The sequence below is a fragment of the Andrographis paniculata genome, unplaced genomic scaffold (genome assembly GCF_009805555.1).
Source record: "Andrographis paniculata isolate CXL003 unplaced genomic scaffold, ASM980555v1 Contig95END, whole genome shotgun sequence".
NCBI classification, from domain to species: Eukaryota; Viridiplantae; Streptophyta; class Magnoliopsida; order Lamiales; family Acanthaceae; genus Andrographis; species Andrographis paniculata.
The window spans coordinates 2,529,844-2,551,252 of NW_026137634.1; the positions used below are offsets into that span (position 1 = coordinate 2,529,844).

Sequence of the window (21,409 nt, forward strand, 5' to 3'; positions counted from 1 at the left end):
TATGAATTATTTTTATTATAATAAAAAAATAGTAAAGAATAGTATTTTAGTATTTATATAAAAATTATTTTTATTATAATAAAAAGTAGATAGTTTTGAAGAATGAAACATTCCAAAATTTTCGTTCAAAATAGTAAGTTATTTTTTTCCAACAAAACGTCACATATAAGCAAAACTAATATTCAAATCAAAACACAAAATTGAACTCGAGAAAATAGAATAAAACTTTATAAACTACCGTACTATTCAAGTCAAAACACAAAATCAAGCTTGAAAAAATAGAATAAACTTTTTTTTTCCATTATTTAGACTAATAATGTCACACAACCCTAAAATGTGTCTATAAACTGCTGGAATTAAAAACATGGCTTACTAGAAGACCTTCAAAAAGCCTCTCCTCGCACTGAAATGTGTTATTTCAAAAACCAATCCATGCTACATAGTATTATCCTCCTTTCAGCTGCCAATATTCGATTCTCGGCTTCGAACAGCAGGCAAATTACCAGATCTAATTTGATAGATGAGGCCGCAAGAATCTCACCTTTAATGTGCTCACCAAAAAATAAATTATACAAACCGCACAAAAGGTTCGTCACATTTGAGCAGTCTTCTCAGCAACTTCTGGCTCCGGATTATGTTGATCCAGCTTAGCTTCTTGTGAATTTAAAATCTTTCCACCTGCTTTTGACGAATTTGAAATTTTTTCTGCTTCAGCTTTCTCGATTAAAGCTTGCCTTTGCATCGTCGCCATCATCTCCTTCATTGTTTGTTCCTCACCATCGAGCTGCATCTTCATAATAATTTCTGCTTCCTTGTCGAGTGGTTTGAAGTATTCCTCAATTGCTGCCTCCTGCATATTTAAATTAAAACCAAAATCATTCAGAAATAAAGTGACTGGTGACAAACAAAATATTCCTCTGTTTTTCTTTTCTTTTCTTTTTTTTGTTCGGAAAGATCAAAGTACCGAAGTAAAAATATATACAACTACACTGGGTATACCCGGGCAAAAGAAAGATCTAAATCAGTCTAAGCATGCCAAGAAGTGAAACAAAATATTCCTCTGATCTTATTAAAATGAATGGTTCTAGGCTAAATGCACCGAGGCTAGACTCAAAGGTTGCGCTCTTCCACGCCCAAAATAGTCGCGCTATACCCCAAAAATATTATCGAATAAATAAATATTAAAGTCAACAACTACACATGTATAATAAAAGTCAACAATGCAAACACACAAAATACTATTCCCTATATATATATATATATAAAAGACCATCACAATTCTCGGTATCAACAACAAAAACACTTATAAACAAGGAATAGCATAAACACAGCTATAATCCAATAACATTTAAAGATGTAAATGCGCATACACACACCGATATATATAGAATTATAGATATACATATAGAAGAAAGGAAAAAAATATTGAGCAAATTCCATAGCTCGAACATGATGACAACCATTTTTGAGCAGGAATATACATCCGACTGATCAGAGGGTTTGGATGAATTTGAGGCAAGATGAATGCAAGTTACATTTGCGTGCAGCTTATGTAATAAAACCCAGAGAACACAAAGGAGGTTATTAGCTATACAGCAACAGTTCAGGTCACAAGCATTTCATTAGTTTAAGGGGATCCAAAAGATTTGTTTCCCCGCTGATGCTAATACCATTTATATGATAAATAATGACTTGTTTAAGACTAAGCACAACATTGATCCAAAAGGTATAATATTATAATGCCATAAATCAGTGAATTCTTCGTACCAGGAAGGCAAAAAAATATGACAGTTTCATTCCATGGTTGGCATATTGGAACAAAGTAAGACTTACTGTTTCCTCCAATTTTTTATTCAAAGTCTGCATATCCTCGACCATCTTCCGTACTTCTGACAGAATTATTTGCTCGGGAACTTTTTTGAGCACATCTTTCTTTGCTTGTGCCTAGTGAAAGTGAGGAATTGGAAATAAGTGTCACATACTAGTGCAGAATAACATGAATCGAACTTAATCTAAAAAAAATGAATGAAATTAACAAAAAGACGTGTAAGATCAGAAGCAAATTGCATATAAAACAAGCAATCGGTAACTTGGGTAATGAAATTACTAGTCAGCCAGCTGCAGGCACTTCAATTCAGAAGCCAAAAACACACTCATGAAATTGAGAAGTTGCTTATCCACCTAAATTGATTATTGCTGTATGCCTCTGCACATCTCACAACATCTTCATGACAAATACGAAAGCGAATGTCCTGTCCAACATCACTTTAAGAACACTCCCATCAATTTCTTAAGTTCCTCCGCAATTCACAATTCTTCATTATTTAACAATTCTCAAAGTGAAAAGTAGCTTATCCAGCATAATTGATCCTTGTTGAACATTTCTGTACATTTTGCAATATCTCCATTGACAAAGACAAAAGCTAGTGTCTCCTAGAAACAGGATCAACATCAGTTTAAGGACCTTCCCACAGTTCTTCCCCAATTTACTATTCTTCATTATTTCTGTTGGAAGAAAATAGAGTAGCTTCTGAGACCAAAATCTCAATAAAAAAAAAAAATCACAAAACAACCGATCAAGTATGCTCAACAAGGCCTTCTTCTCTAACGTATTCACACGGTTCTGTTCTAAAGCATTTCTTCATTCGAGAAAATTCATCGTCATGCATAACCGTCGGAGGTAAAAGGATAACTGAATCACAAGTAAACACCAGGTCGATTCGACATACAGCTATTCGATCCAAACTGATGGAGTAAATTCAATTGACTTCATCCAATTGCAACAAAAGCCGTCCGATGGAAGCTCGACGGAGTTATAGAAAAAACAAAGGAAAAGAGAAGGATAGTAGGAGAAAACCTGCTGGAGGCGCTGCTGGAGCTGCAATCTGTAAGATCGGATTCTGCGCTGTTCATATCCCGACAGCACCCTAACATAGAACATGGTTTTTCTCGCAAAGTCCAATAGCTTACTCATCTCCACCGGTCTTCTTCTTATTCTTCTTCAGGATTTGAGCGGCGCGTCTCTGTCAACAATAGGACTAAGACATCCGCGCCGGCACAACACAGCACATTCACCGGATCGATCGGAGGAAGGGAACGAAGGCGAGCCGATTCTTCTTCGATCGAAATTGGGCCTTTTCAGATTAGGGCTCTCTCTTGTTAAAGTTTTGGGATTATTACAACGATGCGAACACTGACCGTACACATTTGTTCTTGGTTCGATTCAACCAAAATGAAATTTTGACCAAAACGAATTATTCCGTTAAGTCCCAAAATGATATATTCAATTTTTTATTTTTTATTTTTATCCAATACAAAATATTTATTTCTTTATTTTGTAATACCTAAAATTATAAATATTTTACCATTTACAATAAACTCATTTTCTTATTTGATTTCTCTCTCTCCTTTTCTTTTTTAATATGATTTTTAATATATATTTTAATTTTTTTATAAAAATAATATTTAGCATAAGTATATTTTATATTACTATATAATTCTTTATACTTTATATACAAAACTAAAAAAAAAAAAAAAAATATTAAAATAAAATAGATAAAAAAAAAAGATATTATGATAATTTATTTATGAATAAATAAAAATAATAATATGATAAATGACAAAATAATAATAAATTGATCATTATTAATATATGGGTGGTAAAATTATTAATGTACAAAATTAGTAGATTGAAAATGTAAATAATTATGTAATATTTTTATATATAAGTGTAATATAAAAAAATATGTAAAATTATATCCTATAAATAGAAATTTTTGTGAACAAATAAAAAAAAAAAAAACAAGCATATTTTTTTTTTTAAAAAAAAGCATCATATTAAAAATTAATTTTTGTATCATTATTCATCAACATTTCTAAAATTTCAAAACTTAAAAATTCATATCTCTACAAAAATGCATGTCTTTCAAATATAATACTCCCTCCGTCCCAAAATTATGGTCTTATTTGAATTTGGCACGAGATTTAACAGTAATAATAATGAAAATGTAAAGATAATTTCACGGTGATATGAATATTTATGGAAATAAGAATTTTCTTTTGGGAAGACAAAAATAGTAAATACGACTATTTTATTGGGACAGATTGAGTAATATTTTAATAAAATGTTAATAAATAGGAGTATTTGATATGATGATAATTTAATAATATATAGACATATATATATATATATATTTAATAGCATATTCCACATAAATAGAAAGTTCTCAGACAAATTGAAACCTGTGACAGACAACTTGAATCTAAATTTGTAACACTTACAAATTCTCCTTGTATAACCCTGTTGAAAAATCTCAAAATGTAGACAAATAGGAGTTGTGTCATAGTAAGAAGACAAATCATTCAAGCATTGTATTATACATATAGGGTGAGAAGACAGCACATCATTTCAAGTAGCTAGATGGGAAATTATGTGTTGGTATGAAGTCAAATTATTAAGGATCAGTAATCTAATCAGAATATATTAGCTTCAAAATGTACAGAAATGCACAATTAGTAGAACATGGAAGCAATAATTCACTTGTATTTTGGAGCTATGGATCTGTGATATGAAGAACATCTGCAGAAGCATCTTTGTCTTCCTTCCTCTGGTTTTTCTTTCTTTTCTTCTCAGATTGGGGTTCCTTGGCTGCTTTTAGATCATTGCTGAAGGACCTCAGGGAGGCTGCCAGATGCTCATTGCGATGCGCTGCAAGAAATATGGACAGCCACGCAAAAGCATCAAACAGGATCATTGTAATTGTGCCGCAAGACTCCCAGAAATAAGAGAAATCATATGGGAGGAGCTTATGGAGAAGAAATACAGCTGAAGTAAATGGAAATCAGTTGGATAGAAAGCAGGACTTTATGATCTGTGACAAGATTTAGCAATTGGCACTCAGAGTTATGCCAAGTCTTATTTCCGTCAATTGATTTTAATCTTGTTAGTTGGATCGAAAGCACATTTGTTACTTGGTATGATCTTGATTTGTGCCAAGAACAATGGAGAATGTACCTAAATGACAGTTTCAGATATAGAAAGAGACTGTGATCTGTGACAGGATTAAATAGTGAATGTAACAGATAAATGTCACAGTTTCAGATACTGTAAAACTCAAATCTATGACGAGACTTGGAACGGAAAATTAATTGTGCAAATGTAAGTCATGCAATCAGACAATGAAAGCATTTGAAATATCACGTGGGAAAGACCAGCAACCACACTGTGGTAATTGGCTTTCTGCACAACCCACAAATGTCTTAAGATTCTTACCAGAAAGTATGACATCTTCCATGTTCACAGACTTGCGGCCGGCATGCTGTGCAAACAACTCGAGGTCTTTCGCTAACTGATCTGTTTTACAAAACATGGAAGAGTTTATAAACAAAAATACCCATGGTTCCTTCCTCAGCATTACATACAACTCTTAACAAGAAGCTTGAGCTTAATAAGGACCAGCTTAAACAAATGAAATATAAGGTTGCCAAAGGTGTGTATAGCTCAAGCAGTTGAGTCCTCCTTTGCCATTCTTGATGTAGGGGGTTCGATCCCCGTGGAGTGTGTGAGTAAAAAAAACCAAGAATTATCTATGGGTTGTGTACAATTCCATAAGGTACTACTGTTTTTCTACATAAGAAATTGAGATACTACCTAATGGCCAAAGTAAGCTGCGGTAATCTGCACTATTATGCCAGATATTTCATAATTGAGACTATTGTGCATTTTTCCTAACACTCTTGAGAATATTCACAAACCAAATCAAAGAAAAAGGAAGACGGAGGTAGACAGCTAATTTAACCACATTTGGAACTTCCTATCAGAAGACAATTATCTGATCCAGAAATGATACACTAACAAAATGATCATTCAACAATAGTAATAGTTGCTTTCAATTCAAGAGATACGCAAGTGAAATACTGTGTGTAATTCACAGAGAAAGGGGGAGAGAAGTACGAGCATATTTGAAGGCTAAATCAGAGATACAAGCCACAATTGGCTGAGAAACTTCCATGCCGTTTAGCTTCGCTGTAGAAAAATAATCACGCAGTCACTACTCAGTTGGTAATCAAATATAAGTGAAGAACAACATATATCGAGAATTGAAGGGAACAAAACCTTCAGCTTCAGCGATGGAGATTGTGCAGAGACGGAATCGATCTCTCAACAGCTCGGTCGCCGATTCATCCTCTTCCCCTCGATCCAAGTCGCTCGCCATATTTTCCCTCTCAATATATCCTCCAAACTTCTATCTTAGTGCTTGAAAGCGGTCGAATTTTGATTCTACAATTAGGTTTCCTTTGATTTCTTAATGACAATTTATGCGCGGGAAGAAAGGGTGCCAACGGGCGAGGCGAGAGTCGCTAATTAGATTCTAGATTTTAAAGTCGCTAATCAGATTAATAGCAACTTTGAGAGTTTAAAGTCGCTAAATCATGAAGTAGACGCTGAACCCAGCCACAGGGCAGTGACGGTGGAGGGTTAGTCATTATGCCCCTATAAAAGGGAGGACCTTAACCCGTGCCGATAAAGATCCTTCTCAATATTGAACCTACCCTTTGTAATCTCATCAATACATGAATCATTTAAAAGTTTCAATACAATTTCACCAGAGAAAATAAAGCATAATATAAATTTATTTTAAGGTAGTACAGGATTGTTACACTTAATGAAAATAAGTTGCCATAAAGTTCAGGAACAGGCAATCACATATATAACAGGCAACAATCAGAATTCCAAAAGATAAAAATCTAATCGAGAAAATGTGACTTAATTGTGGGTAAAGAATATGCCCTCATAAGGATAGTCAATCATTAGGACACAAATTTAGACAATGTGACAGTAATGCAAGCAAAATTTTCACAATGTGCCTTAACATAGATGATGCTTATTCAGTTATTCCAGATAGTGTAAGTGATTCAATCCTTGCCTAAAAAATTCTGCCCTTTTTAGGACAGTCAGAAACAGAATAGGGCAAATGCAACAAATTTCTGAGAAATTCTGGTAATGTGCCTTAAAGAAAGAATGCTTATTAGAGGAATGTGATAGGGACAGTATGTGTCAGCATTTAATCCCATAATAATGACACTTTCCATATTAGGATAGTCAATCAGAGGAAAAGAATCTTTTGTGAAAGACAGCAAATAGTATTAAGTCTATAAATATAAGAAACTACATCTGCCTTTGATACCAGAAAACATGTATAGTTTTTTTTAGGGAACTTAAAACACTTCCGGTCTTAACATTTTGCCTCTAGGGCAAGATAATCATGGTTCCTAGGGTTTACAATAAACGAGATGACGCTGAACGATCGATTAATGGAAGAACGAATGACAGGGATAAAGCCCGGCATCCGCGATGGTCGAGACAGGAGACACTGGTCCTGATAGAAGGGAAAAGGGTAGCTGAGGAGAAGGGGAAAAGGGGGAGGAGATCGAGCTATGTTTCTGGATCTAACCAGGTCGAACCAAAGTGGGACTATGTATCGTCGTACTGCAGGAGACATGGGGTGAATAGAGGGCCAGTTCAATGCCGGAAGAGGTGGAGCAATCTTGTGAGTGATTTTAAGAAGATAAAGACATGGGACTCTCAGGTGGGAGGAGAAGGGGAAGGGTTTTGGATGATGAGAAGTGAATCGAGGAGGGAAAGGAAATTGCCCGGATTCTTTGATAAAGAAGTCTTTGATGTCTTGGATGGGAAAGCCGGCGAGAAAGATTCTTACCAGCTTGTGCTGGTGACAAGTGAAGATCAGAACATTGGAGATGATGTTGAGGATATGGAGGCAGAGGATGGGGATGATGAAGAAACAGATTGTCTGAATCCCAGTTTTGAAAATACGGCTGGCGAAGAAACAGGGCAGAATTTGGGAAAGGAGAAGGCTTGGAGAAATGGGATTCCTTCTCCAGTTCCGATTTCAGGTACATTAATATTTCCCAAGAAGATAAAATTCTTTGAGGATTTCTAACACTAAATTGTCCTATATATGCAGAGATGAGAATTCCAACGTTTCACCAGATGGACTCGGATCAAGGTTAGCATACGAATCCCTATTAACATGATACTTTCTAATCATAAAACCTCTGAAGGTAGACATATGCATATATGATTCTGCTATTCTGGTTAGTCTTAACCATATCTCTGAGCATATTTATGTGGTACTAAAACTTTATAATCATAAAACCTCTGATTGTAAATATGCATATATGATTCTGCTATATAGCCGAGCACATTTATGTGGTACTAAAACATTCTAATCATAAAACCTCTGACTGTAATCATGCATATATTATTCTGCTATCAGCTAGTCTCAATTATATTGCCGAGCACATTTATTTGGTACTAAAACTTTATAATCATAAAACCTCTGACTTTAATCATCCATATATGATTCTGCTATCAGTTACTCTCAACTATATTGCCGAGTACATTTATTTGGTACTAAAACGTTCTAATCATAAAACCTCTGACTGTAATCATGCATATATGATTCTGCTATCAGCTAGTCTTAACTATATTGCCGAGCACATTTATCTGGTACTAAAACTTTCTAATCATAAAACCTCTGACTATAATCATGCATATATGATTCTGCTATCAATTAGTCTTAACTATATTGCCGAGCACATTTATGTGGTACTAAAACTTTCTAATCATAAAACCTCTGACTGTAATCATGCATATATGATTCTGTTATCAGCTAGTCTTAACTATATTGCCGAGCACATTTATGTGGTACTAAAACTTTCTAATAATCATAAAACCTCTGACTGTAATCATGCATATATGATTCTGCTATCAGTTAGTCTTAACTATATTGCCGAGCACATTTATGTGGTACTAAACTTTCTAATCATAAAACCTCTGACTTTAATCATGCATATATGGTTCTACTATTCAGATAGTCTTAAATACATCACCGAGCACATTTATGTGGTACTGAAATAAGCATGATTATTTAAACATGGCACAATGTGACATGATTATGTAAGCACGGCACAATGTGAGTCAGTACACAGTATCTACAACCACCTTCATAGACCCTAAGGATAATTATCAGAGTTTAGAAGCAATACCCCTCAAGATTTCACTTATAAGAATCATTTTATCTCATGGATGTAGAAGAAAAAAGACAGCCAAGCCCACAGTATTGGAGAGGCTCCGAGTTTCAAAATGGGGCAAAAAGGAGCCGTCCCTCATCAAGCAATTTTCAAAACATTGACATGAATGAACAGATGATCAGGGCTCTGGAGAGAAATAATACTCTACTAGATCAACACCTTGAGCATGAAAAGTTGAACAGAGAGCAGCAGAAGGAGCAACATGACAACTTAGTAGCATCACTTAACAAGATAACAGAGATTCTTGGAAAAATTGCAGATAAGCTGTAATTGCAATTTGCACCTTCTCAAAGGTATTCGTAATTCGTATGTTAGAAGGATGATATATAATAATTTCTGTATTCATATCTCATTCAGCTACTGAATTCTGTCTCACACCAAAATGACTAGTCTGAGTGTTGATTCATAATGTTTGTGGACATGTGGAGTTATCCTAATTCCTATCTACCAGAGTTGATGAACAGATATTTAGCCAATTTTCCCCAGATTTGAGGTTTCAAATCACCAAGCAAACAATGATATGAACTGTGAAAAGATGTATGGCTTTACAACGAAATCGTACCTCTCAGCTCTCCAAGTTGTTAAATTCAATTTTAGTCAATGCCTGTGCGGATGAGATATTATCTTCGTCTCCAACAATCTCTTCCATTGCCTACATCAAATTCCAAAAAAGGAAAACGAGCAATGGAACTACTATATTGCATAGATATTGCGTTTATCGTGAAAGATCGTGCAAGATATTTTTACTATCCCTTCTTCCGTATGAATTAGAAGTAATTTCTGTAATGAAATCGATTCTTCCGAACGCAATTGACATGTACAAAGTCGTGCTTTCACCGGATTCAGCTTGAAAGCATGATAAAGTACTTCGGACTACCTCCTTTACCACCGCCTACATTCGCCGCCGATTGTTGCCTCGGTCGCCGGTTAAAAGTTATTTTGAAAGTAAATTTCCTAAAATTGAATCAAGATGAAAAGCATGAAAAAAAGAAGATTCGATTGAATAATACATACAAACTGATTTGGACCATCTGCAGGAAAGCTAGTATGGAGACAGTGGAAAAGTCAGTGACGGAGCACCTTACAATAATCGCATTGTTGTCGCTGTTGTGGAGAGAAATAATTTTGACAAGGATGCGGGCCACCATTCTGCCATAAACGAAGCTGCCGACGGTGATATGCAAACAAGTGCTTGCTTCGGTTCTCCTCCAAATTGCTCATATACAGTAGCCAGCGTATAACAGAAAACCGACGCCGGCGGAGGCGGAGGCGGAGGCGCGTGCAGATTCGGTACGTACGGCGTCGTTTTGTTACTTTTATCTTTTATATTGTTAAGAAACGAACTCAGACAAGGAGAATAAAGGTAACAGTGGTGAAAAAAATTGACTAATGTGCTTTGGAGGTGATTGAATGTTTTTCTTTATTTTTTTTTTTTTACTATTGATTTCTTTTTACACTTTTATATTTTGTATAGCAAAAGTTATTTGGGTCTCATTAATATCATAATTATTAATTTTGATCACACTAAAATTAAAATTTATTAATTTTAGTCCCGAAATAATTGACTGAAGTTTAACACGGCCGAGTTGGATGACTCAGAAAAATAACCAATAAGTTAAAATAATAATAAACATGACTTACAATATGATTATATTGAAAATATGATCGTGAATATAGTCTAAAACAAGTCTATGTTAAGAACAGAGGTCGTGAACATAACCTAGAACATGACTGTGTTCAGAACACACAGACAAAAACACGACCGTGTTCAAAAGTGCAGGGTAATCAACACGGCCGTGTTGACTGCCGGGATGCTCGAACACCTTCCGAGTCATCAAACACGGCCGTGTTCAATTGATAAATTTTCATTTGAACGAAATCAAAATTGATAAAAATTTTGAATGAAACCAAAATTGATGATTATGATATTAAATAAGACAAAAAATAATTTTTTTCCTCTATTTTGTAGAATAATATACTTAAAATTATCCATTACGCCCTCTTTCCGTAGGTCAATAAGTTTTAGTTATAATAAATAGTTAAATAATACTTCTTCTATTCCTTTTCAAAACAGTAATTTGAGTTTTATAATAGATTAAAAATTAATATTTTTGTCTTTTGAATATTTTATATAATTATAAGTATAGTATAATAGTACATCTATATTTTAGATAAAAGTTAAAGCATTTTATCTATGATTATTTTTATGAAAAGGGACGAATGAAAATAATAAAAAGGTCATAAACGATGGAATATAAAATAATTTGTACAAAAATCAGCATTGATTAAAATAATTAATACAATTAAAATAATATAATGCAACATTTTACTAAATACTTAAAAACTAATTAAGTTTAATTAAAATACTTAATTAATACAATTAAAATAATTATATATAATTAAGTTATACCTATTCAGCAAGCGGAACACCTGATGTGCAAGGTATAAAATAATGATTAATGGCAAAACAATTATATTTGTGTAAAAAAATAAAATATTTAATAAAATAATTATTTTATAACTAAACAATACAAAAAACTATCTATGCACTATATTTTTAACTTTAACTAATTAATTATTACTCAATATATTATTATTATAAAAATCAATTTATAATTAAACATATTTAAACCTCTCAATTCAAATTCAAATTCAACCTAAAAAAAAAAAATCTAACAGAACTCAAATTTCAACTTGCAATCCTAAGGATGTGTTTGTTTGTGGATTTTAAAACTACTAAGAAAATTCACTAAAGATCATAATTTATATTTTTGAATCTAAGGATGTGTTTGTTTGTGAATTTTAAAACTACTAGTAAAATTCACTAAATAACATAATTTAAATTTTTTCAAATTTTACTATTGACTCTGCATTTTTCAAAAAAATTATATTATTTTCTTTTACAAAACATACCATCAAATATTATTTTAATATCAAACCTAAACTAAAATTTTCAAACTCAAGCAAAAAATTTCACCCTAATAATTCATTGTATCTTTCATATAAAAATATGTTCTTTCAAATAATAACACACAGCAACGGCGCCCTTTGTCCTGCACCCGCCCCAGTTACTATAAATGGAAAATACAAAATTGCCCTCAGACAGAAAACGCGCCAGTATTAACATTTTAAAAGTTGGATAAAAAATCACAGCCTCCATTCCCGGGACCATACCTGCTTTGTCGTTCTCCGGCGCTCCGCCGCATCAATGGCGTTTTGTAGATTGCAAGCTATGTTCCATCGACAGTTATCACCCTTCACCTCCAAAGAAATAGTAACAGATTTAGTCTCCGAGGAAAACGAGTCAATTACTATATTCGTTGCTGTGCAATTTACTGCTGAAATTTTGAGGTAATCTAGATTGAATCATCAGAGAGATTAAAGAAAAATTTCTCCATATATTAATCCTTTGTTGCTTTCTATATGTTGTTAACGATTTATTGAGAGCGGCTTTGATCAATAGAGTGTACATATAAGCGCGTATACTTAGATGAGGATTCGTACGAATTATAGCTGAAATTCTTCAAGTGTTGGCTTTGATTTTGCTTCCTAAGCAGTATTAGGCTTAGATATGATTAATTGTTAGTGGAGAAGGTTTAAGTTCCGTATCTTCCTTGAGATTGTTGTTTGATATTTCATTTAGAAAATATGGACTGATAACGAATGAATTTTCTGTCGCTTTAAATGGTAGGATTGAGTGCAGTTGCAGCAGCCATGGCTGGACTTTGGGGATTTGCAATGATTATGGCTCTGTGTTTTGCGTCTGTGTTGGTGGAGTGTAATTACATGGTGTACAACACTTCTCAGGGCGTTGTTCCTGGAAAGCTTAATGTTCATTTGGTCCCTCATACGCATGATGATGTTGGTTGGTTGAAGACTGTTGATCAGTACTTTGTTGGATCAAATAATTCTATTCAGGTACACGAGTTTCATCAAAGAATTTGACTGTTATCATGAGGCATTTCCTTGAGCTGATAGTCTTTGCGAGGTGAATCTAGGGAGCATGTGTGCAATTTGTGTTGAACACAATGATTCCATCATTGCTAGCTGATAAAAACCGGAGGTTTAGTTATGCAGAAATGGTAATAATTTTGTCCATATGGTTTGCCTGATACGACAGAAATGTTTTCTTACTGGTAACTGGTTTTTTACAATTTAATAGGCATTTTTCAAGCGCTGGTGGAGAAAGCAGAGTGAAGCAATGAAGGAGGCAGTAAGAAAGCTAGTGCACTCTGGTCGGCTTGAGCTGATGTACTAATTTACACTACGTAAAGACATGCTCTGTCGTTGGAATGTGATGAATCATGAGTTTTCTTTATGGGTTCCATTGGTTTCTTCTATGTAGAAATGGTGGTATGTGCATGCATGATGAAGCGGCGACGCATTACATAGAGATGATCGATCAAACAACGCTAGGCCACCAATTTATCAAAGAGGAGTTCAATGTAACTCCAAGAATAGGATGGCAAATCGACCCATTTGGACATTCTGCTGTTCAAGCTTACCTATTGGGAGCAGAGGTACTTTTAGGAGTACTGATCCTACTCACATTTGTTCCAGCCATTTTCAATATTCATAAACTGATATTATGATCAACATTTGAGTAATGATGCCAAGAAATCTACTAATTTTGCTTACTGATGCTGCTACTGAACTTTAGGTTGGATTTGATGCTCTTTATTTTGCTCGGATTGACTACCAAGATAGGGCCAAAAGGTTAGATGAGAAGAAGCTCGAAGTCATCTGGCAGGGTTCAAAAACTCACTCTTCTTCCTCTCAGGTTAAACTCAAGTTGCAATTAATTTCGTTTTCTCCATAAACTATGTATTCATCCTATAGTAGACAATTGTCGAATACTACAGATTTTTGCTGGTGCATTCTACGCTGGAAATTATGAACCCCCATCTGATTTCTATTTTGAGGTGGACTCACAGAATTCCCTTCCAGTCCAGGTAATTACTTCGAAGATAAGTTTGTGGATATTTACTTCCAGATAATGAATAATGCATATGTTTTTCGAGTGAAGGATGACATCGATCTATTTGATTACAATGTTCAAGATCGTGTCAACGATTTTGTTTCTGCAGCCTTGGTGCAGGTAAATAAATTATACTCAGCATAACTTTCCACACACCATTAGCCTCGGAATGATCCTTCCATTCATGGTGTTGTCTTTGTGCAGGCAAATGTTACACGTTCGAATCATGTCATGTGGACGATGGGCACAGATTTCAATTATATATATGCTGAGAGCTGGTTCTTCAATATGGATAAGCTTATACACTATGTTAACCAGGTTCTCTTCTTCACTGGTTGAAGATTATATTAACCTAAAACTTACTTGGGATTTGGGAATAACGTTTCCTGGTTTTGTAATCTATGATATTAAACCATTCCTGCAGGATGGCCGTGTCAATGCTTTCTACTCAACTCCATCTATTTACACAGACTCCAAACATGCTTTGAATGAGTCCTGGCCTCTCAAGACTGATGATTTCTTCCCGTGAGTCGATCTTTATGCTTGCCAAAAAAAATGCAGCCATCATAGATGTTCTTTCAAAATCTGCAACTTAACGGTGGCAGGTGTTAATGTCTCAGGTACGCAGACAGAATAAATGCTTACTGGACTGGATATTTTACAAGTAGACCAGCCTTGAAGGGCTATGCCCGAATGCTAGGGGGTTACTACTTGGTACTTTATGAAACTTGTTGATATCCTGTTGAAGTATCTCCCATTCTTTAGTTGTTAGAACAATCTGAGTCTAGTATCTCAATCTAATCGCACAGTTGGTTGATTAGGCAGCTAGGCAGCTAGAATATTTCAGAGGAAGAAATAAATCAGGGCCGACAACCGACTCTTTGGCAGACGCATTGGCAATTGCACAACATCACGATGCAATTGCTGGAACATCAAAGCAGCATGTGGCTAATGACTATGCTAAAAGACTTTCGATAGGTTACAAGGAGGTGAAAATTGTAGCAAGTGTTCGAAGTACACTTAAGTCAATCCCATCATCTTCTGTTTAAATTGACATTGTTTATTTTTGAATTCTTGCAGTCCGAGGATGTTGTAGCAGCTTCCCTTGATTGCATGACACGATCATCACCCTCAGGAGAATGCAAGAGTCCCATCACAAAGTTTAGCCAGGCAAGAAATCGATATCTTCCATTGTGTTTGCCTTGATTTTTAATCTATGAAATATCAGCTTCAGACATCAATTACATGACTTGGGATTAATACATATTTCTCTTACCAGTGTCCACTTCTCAACATAACTTATTGTCCTGCATCAGAAGTGTATCTTTCTCATGGGAAAAAATTAGTAAGTACACTCTCTTCTAAGTCGATTTGAATGTGTATTGCCAATGGAAACAATGTATTTTATTGAACTCATTTTATTATTATTATTGTATATCTGCAGTCAGTACTTGTCTACAACCCTTTGGGATGGAAAAGATCAGCAACAGTAAGAATTCCAGTGAGTCTTCTGCTTTAGCTTCTTTCCTTCAATATTTTATAAGCTGAAATCCATATTCCTCAATCAATGAACTTGATGCAGATAATTGAAGAAAATGTCTCTGTGAAAGATGCCATTGGGAATCCAATCCAATCTCAGCTTATTCCTATAGTTAAATCTTCAATTTCCCTCAGAAATTTCTATGCCAAAGCATATACAGGCTCATCCCCTTCAGTGACCCCCACATATTGGCTTTCGTTTACTGCAGTAGTTCCACCTTTGGGCTTTAGCACCTATATCGTTTCAACAGATGCACGCAAAGGTTGTTCGATACACCATTTGTTTTCCAGTGTGGTGCATAATGCAATGTACATTCACATTCTATCTACATTCTCTTGCAGCTTCTACTTTGTTAAGATCAACGTCATATCCGGATGATGGGAGTGATAATGGAACTTTAGAGATAGGATCTGGCTACTTGAAGTTAATTTACTCCAGAAGTGATGGAAAGCTTATGCAGTACACTAACAGCAGAGCCTCTGTTAATATTTCTCTTGAGCAATCCTATGGTTACTATATCGGAGATGATGGAGGAAGAGATCAACCTGAGAATATTCAGGTAATATTTTGTGCCATTTTTTTTACTTTTCACAGCCAAGCTTGCTGCAGTACATTTGATTAAATACATCTGTTTGGTTGTTGAAGGCTTCGGGAGCATACATTTTTCGACCAAACATCACAATCCCGAAACAATTTCCGGGAAAGGTATTCGAATTCTAGTCAATGTTGAGTCATTTGCTGTCTTACTCTGCCATTTCCAAACAATGACTTAGTGTTTTCTTATACTTTTAGATTCCAATCACAGTTTTTCGAGGGCCACTCTTTGATGAAGTTCATCAAAAGATTAGCTCGTGGATATATCAGGTTAGTAGCTGACTCAATGAAAGAACTTATTGAGAAAAGAAAAAGAATCATACAATCGTATGGTATGACATTTTCGGTATTTTCTTTCCAGCCCTAAATTCATAACTTCGATTTGTAGCAAACTAAGTTCATATTATCTATGGATAGATTACAAGAGTGTATAAGGAGAAAGAGTACGCTGAGATCGAATTTACTGTAAGTCTTTGATCTATTCATAGTTTGTCTTCTTAAAACATACAGAAGTCAGTGATCCTTACATTATCCTGAAATACAGGTTGGTCCGATACCGGCTTCCCTTAAACAGGGAAAGGAGGTGATAACTAAGATTAGTACAAGTATAGCAAGCAACAAAACATTTTATACAGACTCTAACGGCCGTGATTTCCTGCAACGGGTATGTAACAGGAAAGATTGTTCTTTTATTAAGTATTTTTCAACATATGTCTGTTCATTGCATTCATCAATTTCTATTCTCTGTAGATTCGCAACTACAGATCCGACTGGAACCTCCAAGTTAACCAACCAGTGGCAGGAAATTACTACCCGGTAATTCGAGTAATGATCATATTTACTGTTTACGACGTTGATAATGTTTTGAATAATTTGGCTTTTCGTTTAGATCAATCTTGGCATTTACATCAAAGACAGGAAGACGGAGCTCTCTGTTTTGGTGGATAGACCGGTCGGCGGATCTAGCATCGCCGACGGCGAAGTGGAGATAATGCTCCACAGGTTTCTCTAAATTAAATCATTATTATTTAGTAATATGTATTAGATTTATTATTTGAGTCTGTTCCATCTGCATTGTGTCTATTTATTTCATTATTAGTAATATATAATTCTTAATAGTGAAGAATGTGACAGTCACAAAAACACATAGCAACATTTTCTGATAATGGAGTGTGTGTTTATGTAGGAGACTATTCCATGACGATAGTAGAGGCGTTGCAGAGGCGCTAAATGAAACTGTCTGTGTTCATAACCATTGCTCCGGCTTAACCGTAAGCATGATTATTTCTCTAATCCCTACTCAGATACATTATGTCTACATGTGTTCTTACAATGTCTGAAAAACATGGAGATACCTCTTGATTCTTGACAGGTCCAGGGGAAATATTATCTGAGATTAGATCAGGCTGGAGAAGGAGCCAAATGGCGACGGATATTCGGTCAGGAGATATATTCGCCATTCCTTGTGGCTTTCGCTGAACAGGATGGTAGCTCGAAAAGTTTCCCTACACCAACGTTTTCAGGCATGGATCCTTCTTACAGCCTCCCTGACAATGTCGCAATAATAACCCTCCAGGAGCTCAAAGATGGCCGTGTTCTCCTTCGCCTGGCGCATCTATTCGAGGTAGGTGAAACACTCGTTCGTTGATAAATAAATAAATAAATAATACCTATTCTAATCATTTAAATTTTTAGGTGAAACTTCGTGACAAGGTCATTTACTTCATCTAACAATATCCCTAAAATATAATGATGACATAATCAAAATATCTACTGTGAAATAATTATATAAAATACCCTTTAACTCATTATATATAATATTTTGACTATATATGAAATATATAACATATATGTAATTGCATATCCTATCTTATTTCAGGCTGGTGAAGACAAGGATTTGTCCGTCATGGCAAATGTGGAACTAAAAAGGGTCTTCCCAAATAAAAAGGTGAAAGTCGAATTATTACAAGTTTTTGCATGGATATATTTTATTATTGTAACTAATTTATGTAATCTTATCATTTACATATGATCATCAGATAAAGAAGATAGAGGAAATGAGCCTATCTGCAAACCAAGGCAGGGAAGAAATGCAAAGAAAGAGACTGTCCTGGAAAGCCGAAACCGCCTTCACCACCACGAACCAAGTCACGAGAGGTGCACGTGTCGATCCTGCCAAGCTTATTGTCCACCTCGCTCCAATGGAGATTCGAACCTTCATCATCCTCTTTTAACTGACAAGGGTATTTCTGTCATTCATTATGGGGCTGGTTTAAATAATTCGGACATTATTATGATCGGATTTCGATAGATGAACATGAATTGTTATTATTACATTGTTAATACTACTCCTATATTGTTGTGTAGGGGGACACGTGGCTCTGATGGTACTATGTTAGGGGGACATGTCGCGTTTGGTAAGCAAAATAATCTTCCTGCTAATAGCGCTTTTTTGTCGTGTGTTTCCAAAGTCGCCATCGAGTCACACGCGATTATTGCCTAAACTTTATGCTGAACATGGGTTGTCAACCACAAAACGCTATTCCGTCAAGTCGTTTTTAAAATTAATTTATCATAAAACGTGCTTTCACTGATGCTTATTGATTGACTGACCGATGTGCCTCTTTTACCTAAAGTCGCTCAACTCAAACCATATTGTTCAAACTAATCTCAAAGACCCAAACATAAAAATAATGCTACATCCGTCCCATAAATATAATTTTAATTGAGTTGAACATGAGATTTAAAAAATATTAATATTATATTGATACTTGGTAAAAAGTATGGATAAAAGAATTTTTTTGTCCTTGTGAGTGTATTAGTATAAAAAGTAGTGATGATTGTGTAATAAAAATGAAAAAAATATGAGTAATTTTATGTTGATATAGTTATTTATGAAAATAAGCTATTTGTTTTTTTACAGACAAAAATGGTAACAAGACTATTGTATTGGGACGGAGGGAGTAATAATAATAATAATATTCTTTACGTTTCATATCTATTTATTAGTTTATTTTTAAAATATTAATATTATATTGAAATATAATACTCTCTCAGTCCCATAACAAAATATTCATTTTTCCATTTTAGTCCGTCTCATAACAAAGTATCTATTTTTTTTTTAGTAACGGTATTATCTACCTAACATTACAAATATCCTTACAATTTACAATATATTACACAAATATCATTACCTTTATATCACACATCTAATAAAGTTATTTTAGCAATTTCTACTTTATTCCTACTATATCTCAATATAATACTAATATTTCTAACATTACGTACAAAAAGTAAATGAATACTTCCTTCTGAAACGAAAGAAATATAAATAAAAGTAAAAAAATTAAATTAATTTTATTAATATTATATAATATAAAATAATCACATTTATATAATATATTATAAATTAAAAAAATATTTTGTAACATTAAATAAATAATATCATCACTAAAAATAAAAATTAATAATGAAACGACCAAAAAAAAAAGTTAAATATTTTGTTAAATGACTGAGAAAATAATAATAATAATAATAATAATTTAAAATTATTGAAGTCTAGTAGTACTAAGCTCTAATCACAAGTGAAGTGATGTAAGCGAGGCGCGAGGCTCAGCCAGCAACCATTGCTTTCCTATTGGGAGGCACGATTGCATTGATCTAGATCTACGGTGGGGATTCATTACTCCCTTGTCAGTAAGAAGACTATTATACCCCTCAACAACTTCAATTCCATTCCTAGATTGTTTGTTTGGTTAAGTTAAAATATTATGAATATAATAGTTAGTAAATATATATATGTACAAATATATATATATAATATGATATTTTAAATTCAAAAAATATATAAATAGAATATATTAAATAATTATATATCATACAATATTTGAATAATAACAATATAGATAATTAAATGACTATATATAGATATATTGTGTGGTCTCGTTGCATTTGCATGCAGACAATTTGGTTGAAGTCATGAAGTGCATTATTACACTACATACATATATAGGAAATACCTATATTTAATTATTATTATTATTATTATTATTATTAATTAAAAATATTAACATATAGTAAATAAATTTAAATCTTGATACTATTTACTTTGAATGAGTGACAAGTTTCTTTCCCCAAAAGAAATTTCCTTTTGCTAGAATTGGATGTCATAAACAAACAGGTCCCCAGCCACTCTCATAAAAGTCCATTTTATTAACATCAAAGGGATAATGACATTTGGGTTCTGTTATTATATATATATATATATATATTATTATTATTATATAATTATCGTAATGTTATATAAGGAAATATTATTATTTAAAAAATTATTATATTCAACTACTATTTAAATACAAATAGATTTTTGAGGTTTTACATCTTTTGGATGAAATAAATCTTGAATACGATGTTTTAAATAATAATTGAAAAAATATATGATTATCGAATATGATACTTAGTACATAAATGAAATTAAATAAAAAAAAAAAATAACAAACTTGTCTGCTTTTTGAAATTTCAACACGATTTTTATTCTTTATTATTCAATTGTGTATATTATTCTCTATTCAATGTTACTTTTGGACCATATTTTGAAAAATAAAATAAAAAAAATATCACAATCATCTTTGTGATTATTGGTAAATATATTCAATTAAAATCACCTATATTTGAAGCAAGTAGGTAAATTACTTTTTATAATATCAATATTCTAACATAAATAACAATATGTCTCCATGCACGTGATGTAACAAAGATTTTTGGCATGAAATTATATTAAATTTTTTATTTATTTATTTATTTTAAAATACATATATCATGAACATATTTTTTTTTATGAATAAAGATTCCCTTTTGTCCATATCCATCCTTCCATAAGTTTTGGCCACCAATTTTATGAAATTGGACCATTTGGTTGGGTCCCACATGCTACATTTTGTTATTATAATAAAATTAATTGTTCGTCCTGTAAAAAATGAATTTCACAAATATATATATTCTAAAAAAAAAAAAAAACCTAATTGTTGCTATTCTTAATTTTAGTGATTGATAATAAGCAAGGACAATTAGCGAGCCAAATTTGATGAAAATTTCCATTCAACTAATTAACAGAAATTAATAATTTATTAAATGTCAAGTGAAATTATAGACTTTAAGAACTCCACTGGTACAGAATTAAATTG

The 21,409-nt window shown here is 33.5% G+C and overlaps 4 protein-coding genes across 5 annotated transcripts; 2 read left to right on the plus strand and 2 right to left on the minus strand.

Annotated features, from left to right (window-relative positions):
* Positions 1–279: 279 nt before the first annotated feature.
* Positions 280–3,222, minus strand: LOC127243624 (uncharacterized). The gene is made up of 3 exons (XM_051263730.1): positions 2,858–3,222; positions 1,834–1,944; positions 280–850 (listed from the first exon to the last, which is right to left on the minus strand). The coding sequence occupies exons 1-3, from the start codon at positions 2,972–2,974 to the stop codon at positions 593–595; spliced, it is 486 nt and encodes a 161-aa protein (XP_051119687.1). The 5' UTR covers positions 2,975–3,222; the 3' UTR covers positions 280–592.
* A 1,060-nt stretch (positions 3,223–4,282) lies between these two features.
* Positions 4,283–10,331, minus strand: LOC127243301 (protein MHF1 homolog). Of its 2 annotated transcripts, none has more exons than XM_051263253.1 (7): positions 10,195–10,331; positions 9,992–10,068; positions 9,677–9,766; positions 6,116–6,280; positions 5,954–6,025; positions 5,273–5,353; positions 4,283–4,708 (listed from the first exon to the last, which is right to left on the minus strand). In XM_051263253.1, exons 4-7 carry the CDS (start codon positions 6,213–6,215, stop codon positions 4,554–4,556), a joined length of 408 nt encoding a protein of 135 aa, XP_051119210.1. In that variant the 5' UTR covers positions 6,216–6,280; positions 9,677–9,766; positions 9,992–10,068; positions 10,195–10,331; the 3' UTR covers positions 4,283–4,553. The 2 variants fall into 2 exon arrangements, with proteins under 2 accessions (XP_051119210.1, XP_051119211.1); XM_051263254.1 differs by having other exon boundaries at positions 10,200–10,321.
* Positions 7,266–9,683, plus strand: LOC127243591 (trihelix transcription factor ASR3-like). Its single transcript, XM_051263681.1, has 3 exons — positions 7,266–7,914; positions 7,986–8,027; positions 9,116–9,683. Exons 1-3 carry the CDS (start codon positions 7,266–7,268, stop codon positions 9,382–9,384), a joined length of 960 nt encoding a protein of 319 aa, XP_051119638.1. The 3' UTR covers positions 9,385–9,683.
* LOC127243300 (probable alpha-mannosidase At5g13980) lies at positions 10,272–18,817 on the plus strand. Its single transcript, XM_051263252.1, has 28 exons — positions 10,272–10,404; positions 12,806–13,032; positions 13,113–13,196; positions 13,277–13,365; positions 13,460–13,634; positions 13,775–13,894; positions 13,977–14,066; positions 14,141–14,212; positions 14,297–14,410; positions 14,517–14,617; positions 14,713–14,806; positions 14,914–15,081; positions 15,173–15,262; positions 15,372–15,437; positions 15,537–15,593; positions 15,675–15,894; positions 15,974–16,191; positions 16,278–16,337; positions 16,425–16,496; positions 16,644–16,691; positions 16,771–16,890; positions 16,977–17,042; positions 17,116–17,228; positions 17,413–17,497; positions 17,599–17,850; positions 18,106–18,174; positions 18,266–18,469; positions 18,594–18,817. Exons 2-27 carry the CDS (start codon positions 12,829–12,831, stop codon positions 18,458–18,460), a joined length of 3,042 nt encoding a protein of 1,013 aa, XP_051119209.1. The 5' UTR covers positions 10,272–10,404; positions 12,806–12,828; the 3' UTR covers positions 18,461–18,469; positions 18,594–18,817.
* Positions 18,818–21,409: the final 2,592 nt, after the last annotated feature.

Excerpts from the sequence above, each read along its gene's own strand:
- LOC127243301 (XM_051263253.1), bottom strand. The coding sequence starts at position 6,215 with ATGGCGAGCGACTTGGATCGAGGGGAAGAGGATGAATCGGCGACCGAG. Across the intron at positions 6,026-6,115 it reads CTCCATCGCTGAAGCTGAAG|CGAAGCTAAACGGCATGGAA; the intron begins GTTTTGTTCCCT and ends ATTTTTCTACAG. Across the intron at positions 5,354-5,953 it reads TTTAGCCTTCAAATATGCTC|ATCAGTTAGCGAAAGACCTC; the intron begins GTACTTCTCTCC and ends TTTGTAAAACAG.
- LOC127243300 (XM_051263252.1), top strand. The coding sequence starts at position 12,829 with ATGGCTGGACTTTGGGGATTTGCAATGATTATGGCTCTGTGTTTTGCG. Across the intron at positions 16,891-16,976 it reads GCCGTGATTTCCTGCAACGG|ATTCGCAACTACAGATCCGA; the intron begins GTATGTAACAGG and ends TATTCTCTGTAG. Across the intron at positions 17,851-18,105 it reads GCCTGGCGCATCTATTCGAG|GCTGGTGAAGACAAGGATTT; the intron begins GTAGGTGAAACA and ends ATCTTATTTCAG.
- LOC127243624 (XM_051263730.1), bottom strand. The coding sequence starts at position 2,974 with ATGAGTAAGCTATTGGACTTTGCGAGAAAAACCATGTTCTATGTTAGG. Across the intron at positions 1,945-2,857 it reads TCCAGCAGCGCCTCCAGCAG|GCACAAGCAAAGAAAGATGT; the intron begins GTTTTCTCCTAC and ends CACTTTCACTAG. Across the intron at positions 851-1,833 it reads ATAAAAAATTGGAGGAAACA|GAGGCAGCAATTGAGGAATA; the intron begins GTAAGTCTTACT and ends TTAAATATGCAG.
- LOC127243591 (XM_051263681.1), top strand. The coding sequence starts at position 7,266 with ATGGTTCCTAGGGTTTACAATAAACGAGATGACGCTGAACGATCGATT. Across the intron at positions 7,915-7,985 it reads TTCTCCAGTTCCGATTTCAG|AGATGAGAATTCCAACGTTT; the intron begins GTACATTAATAT and ends CTATATATGCAG. Across the intron at positions 8,028-9,115 it reads CCAGATGGACTCGGATCAAG|AAGAAAAAAGACAGCCAAGC; the intron begins GTTAGCATACGA and ends TCATGGATGTAG.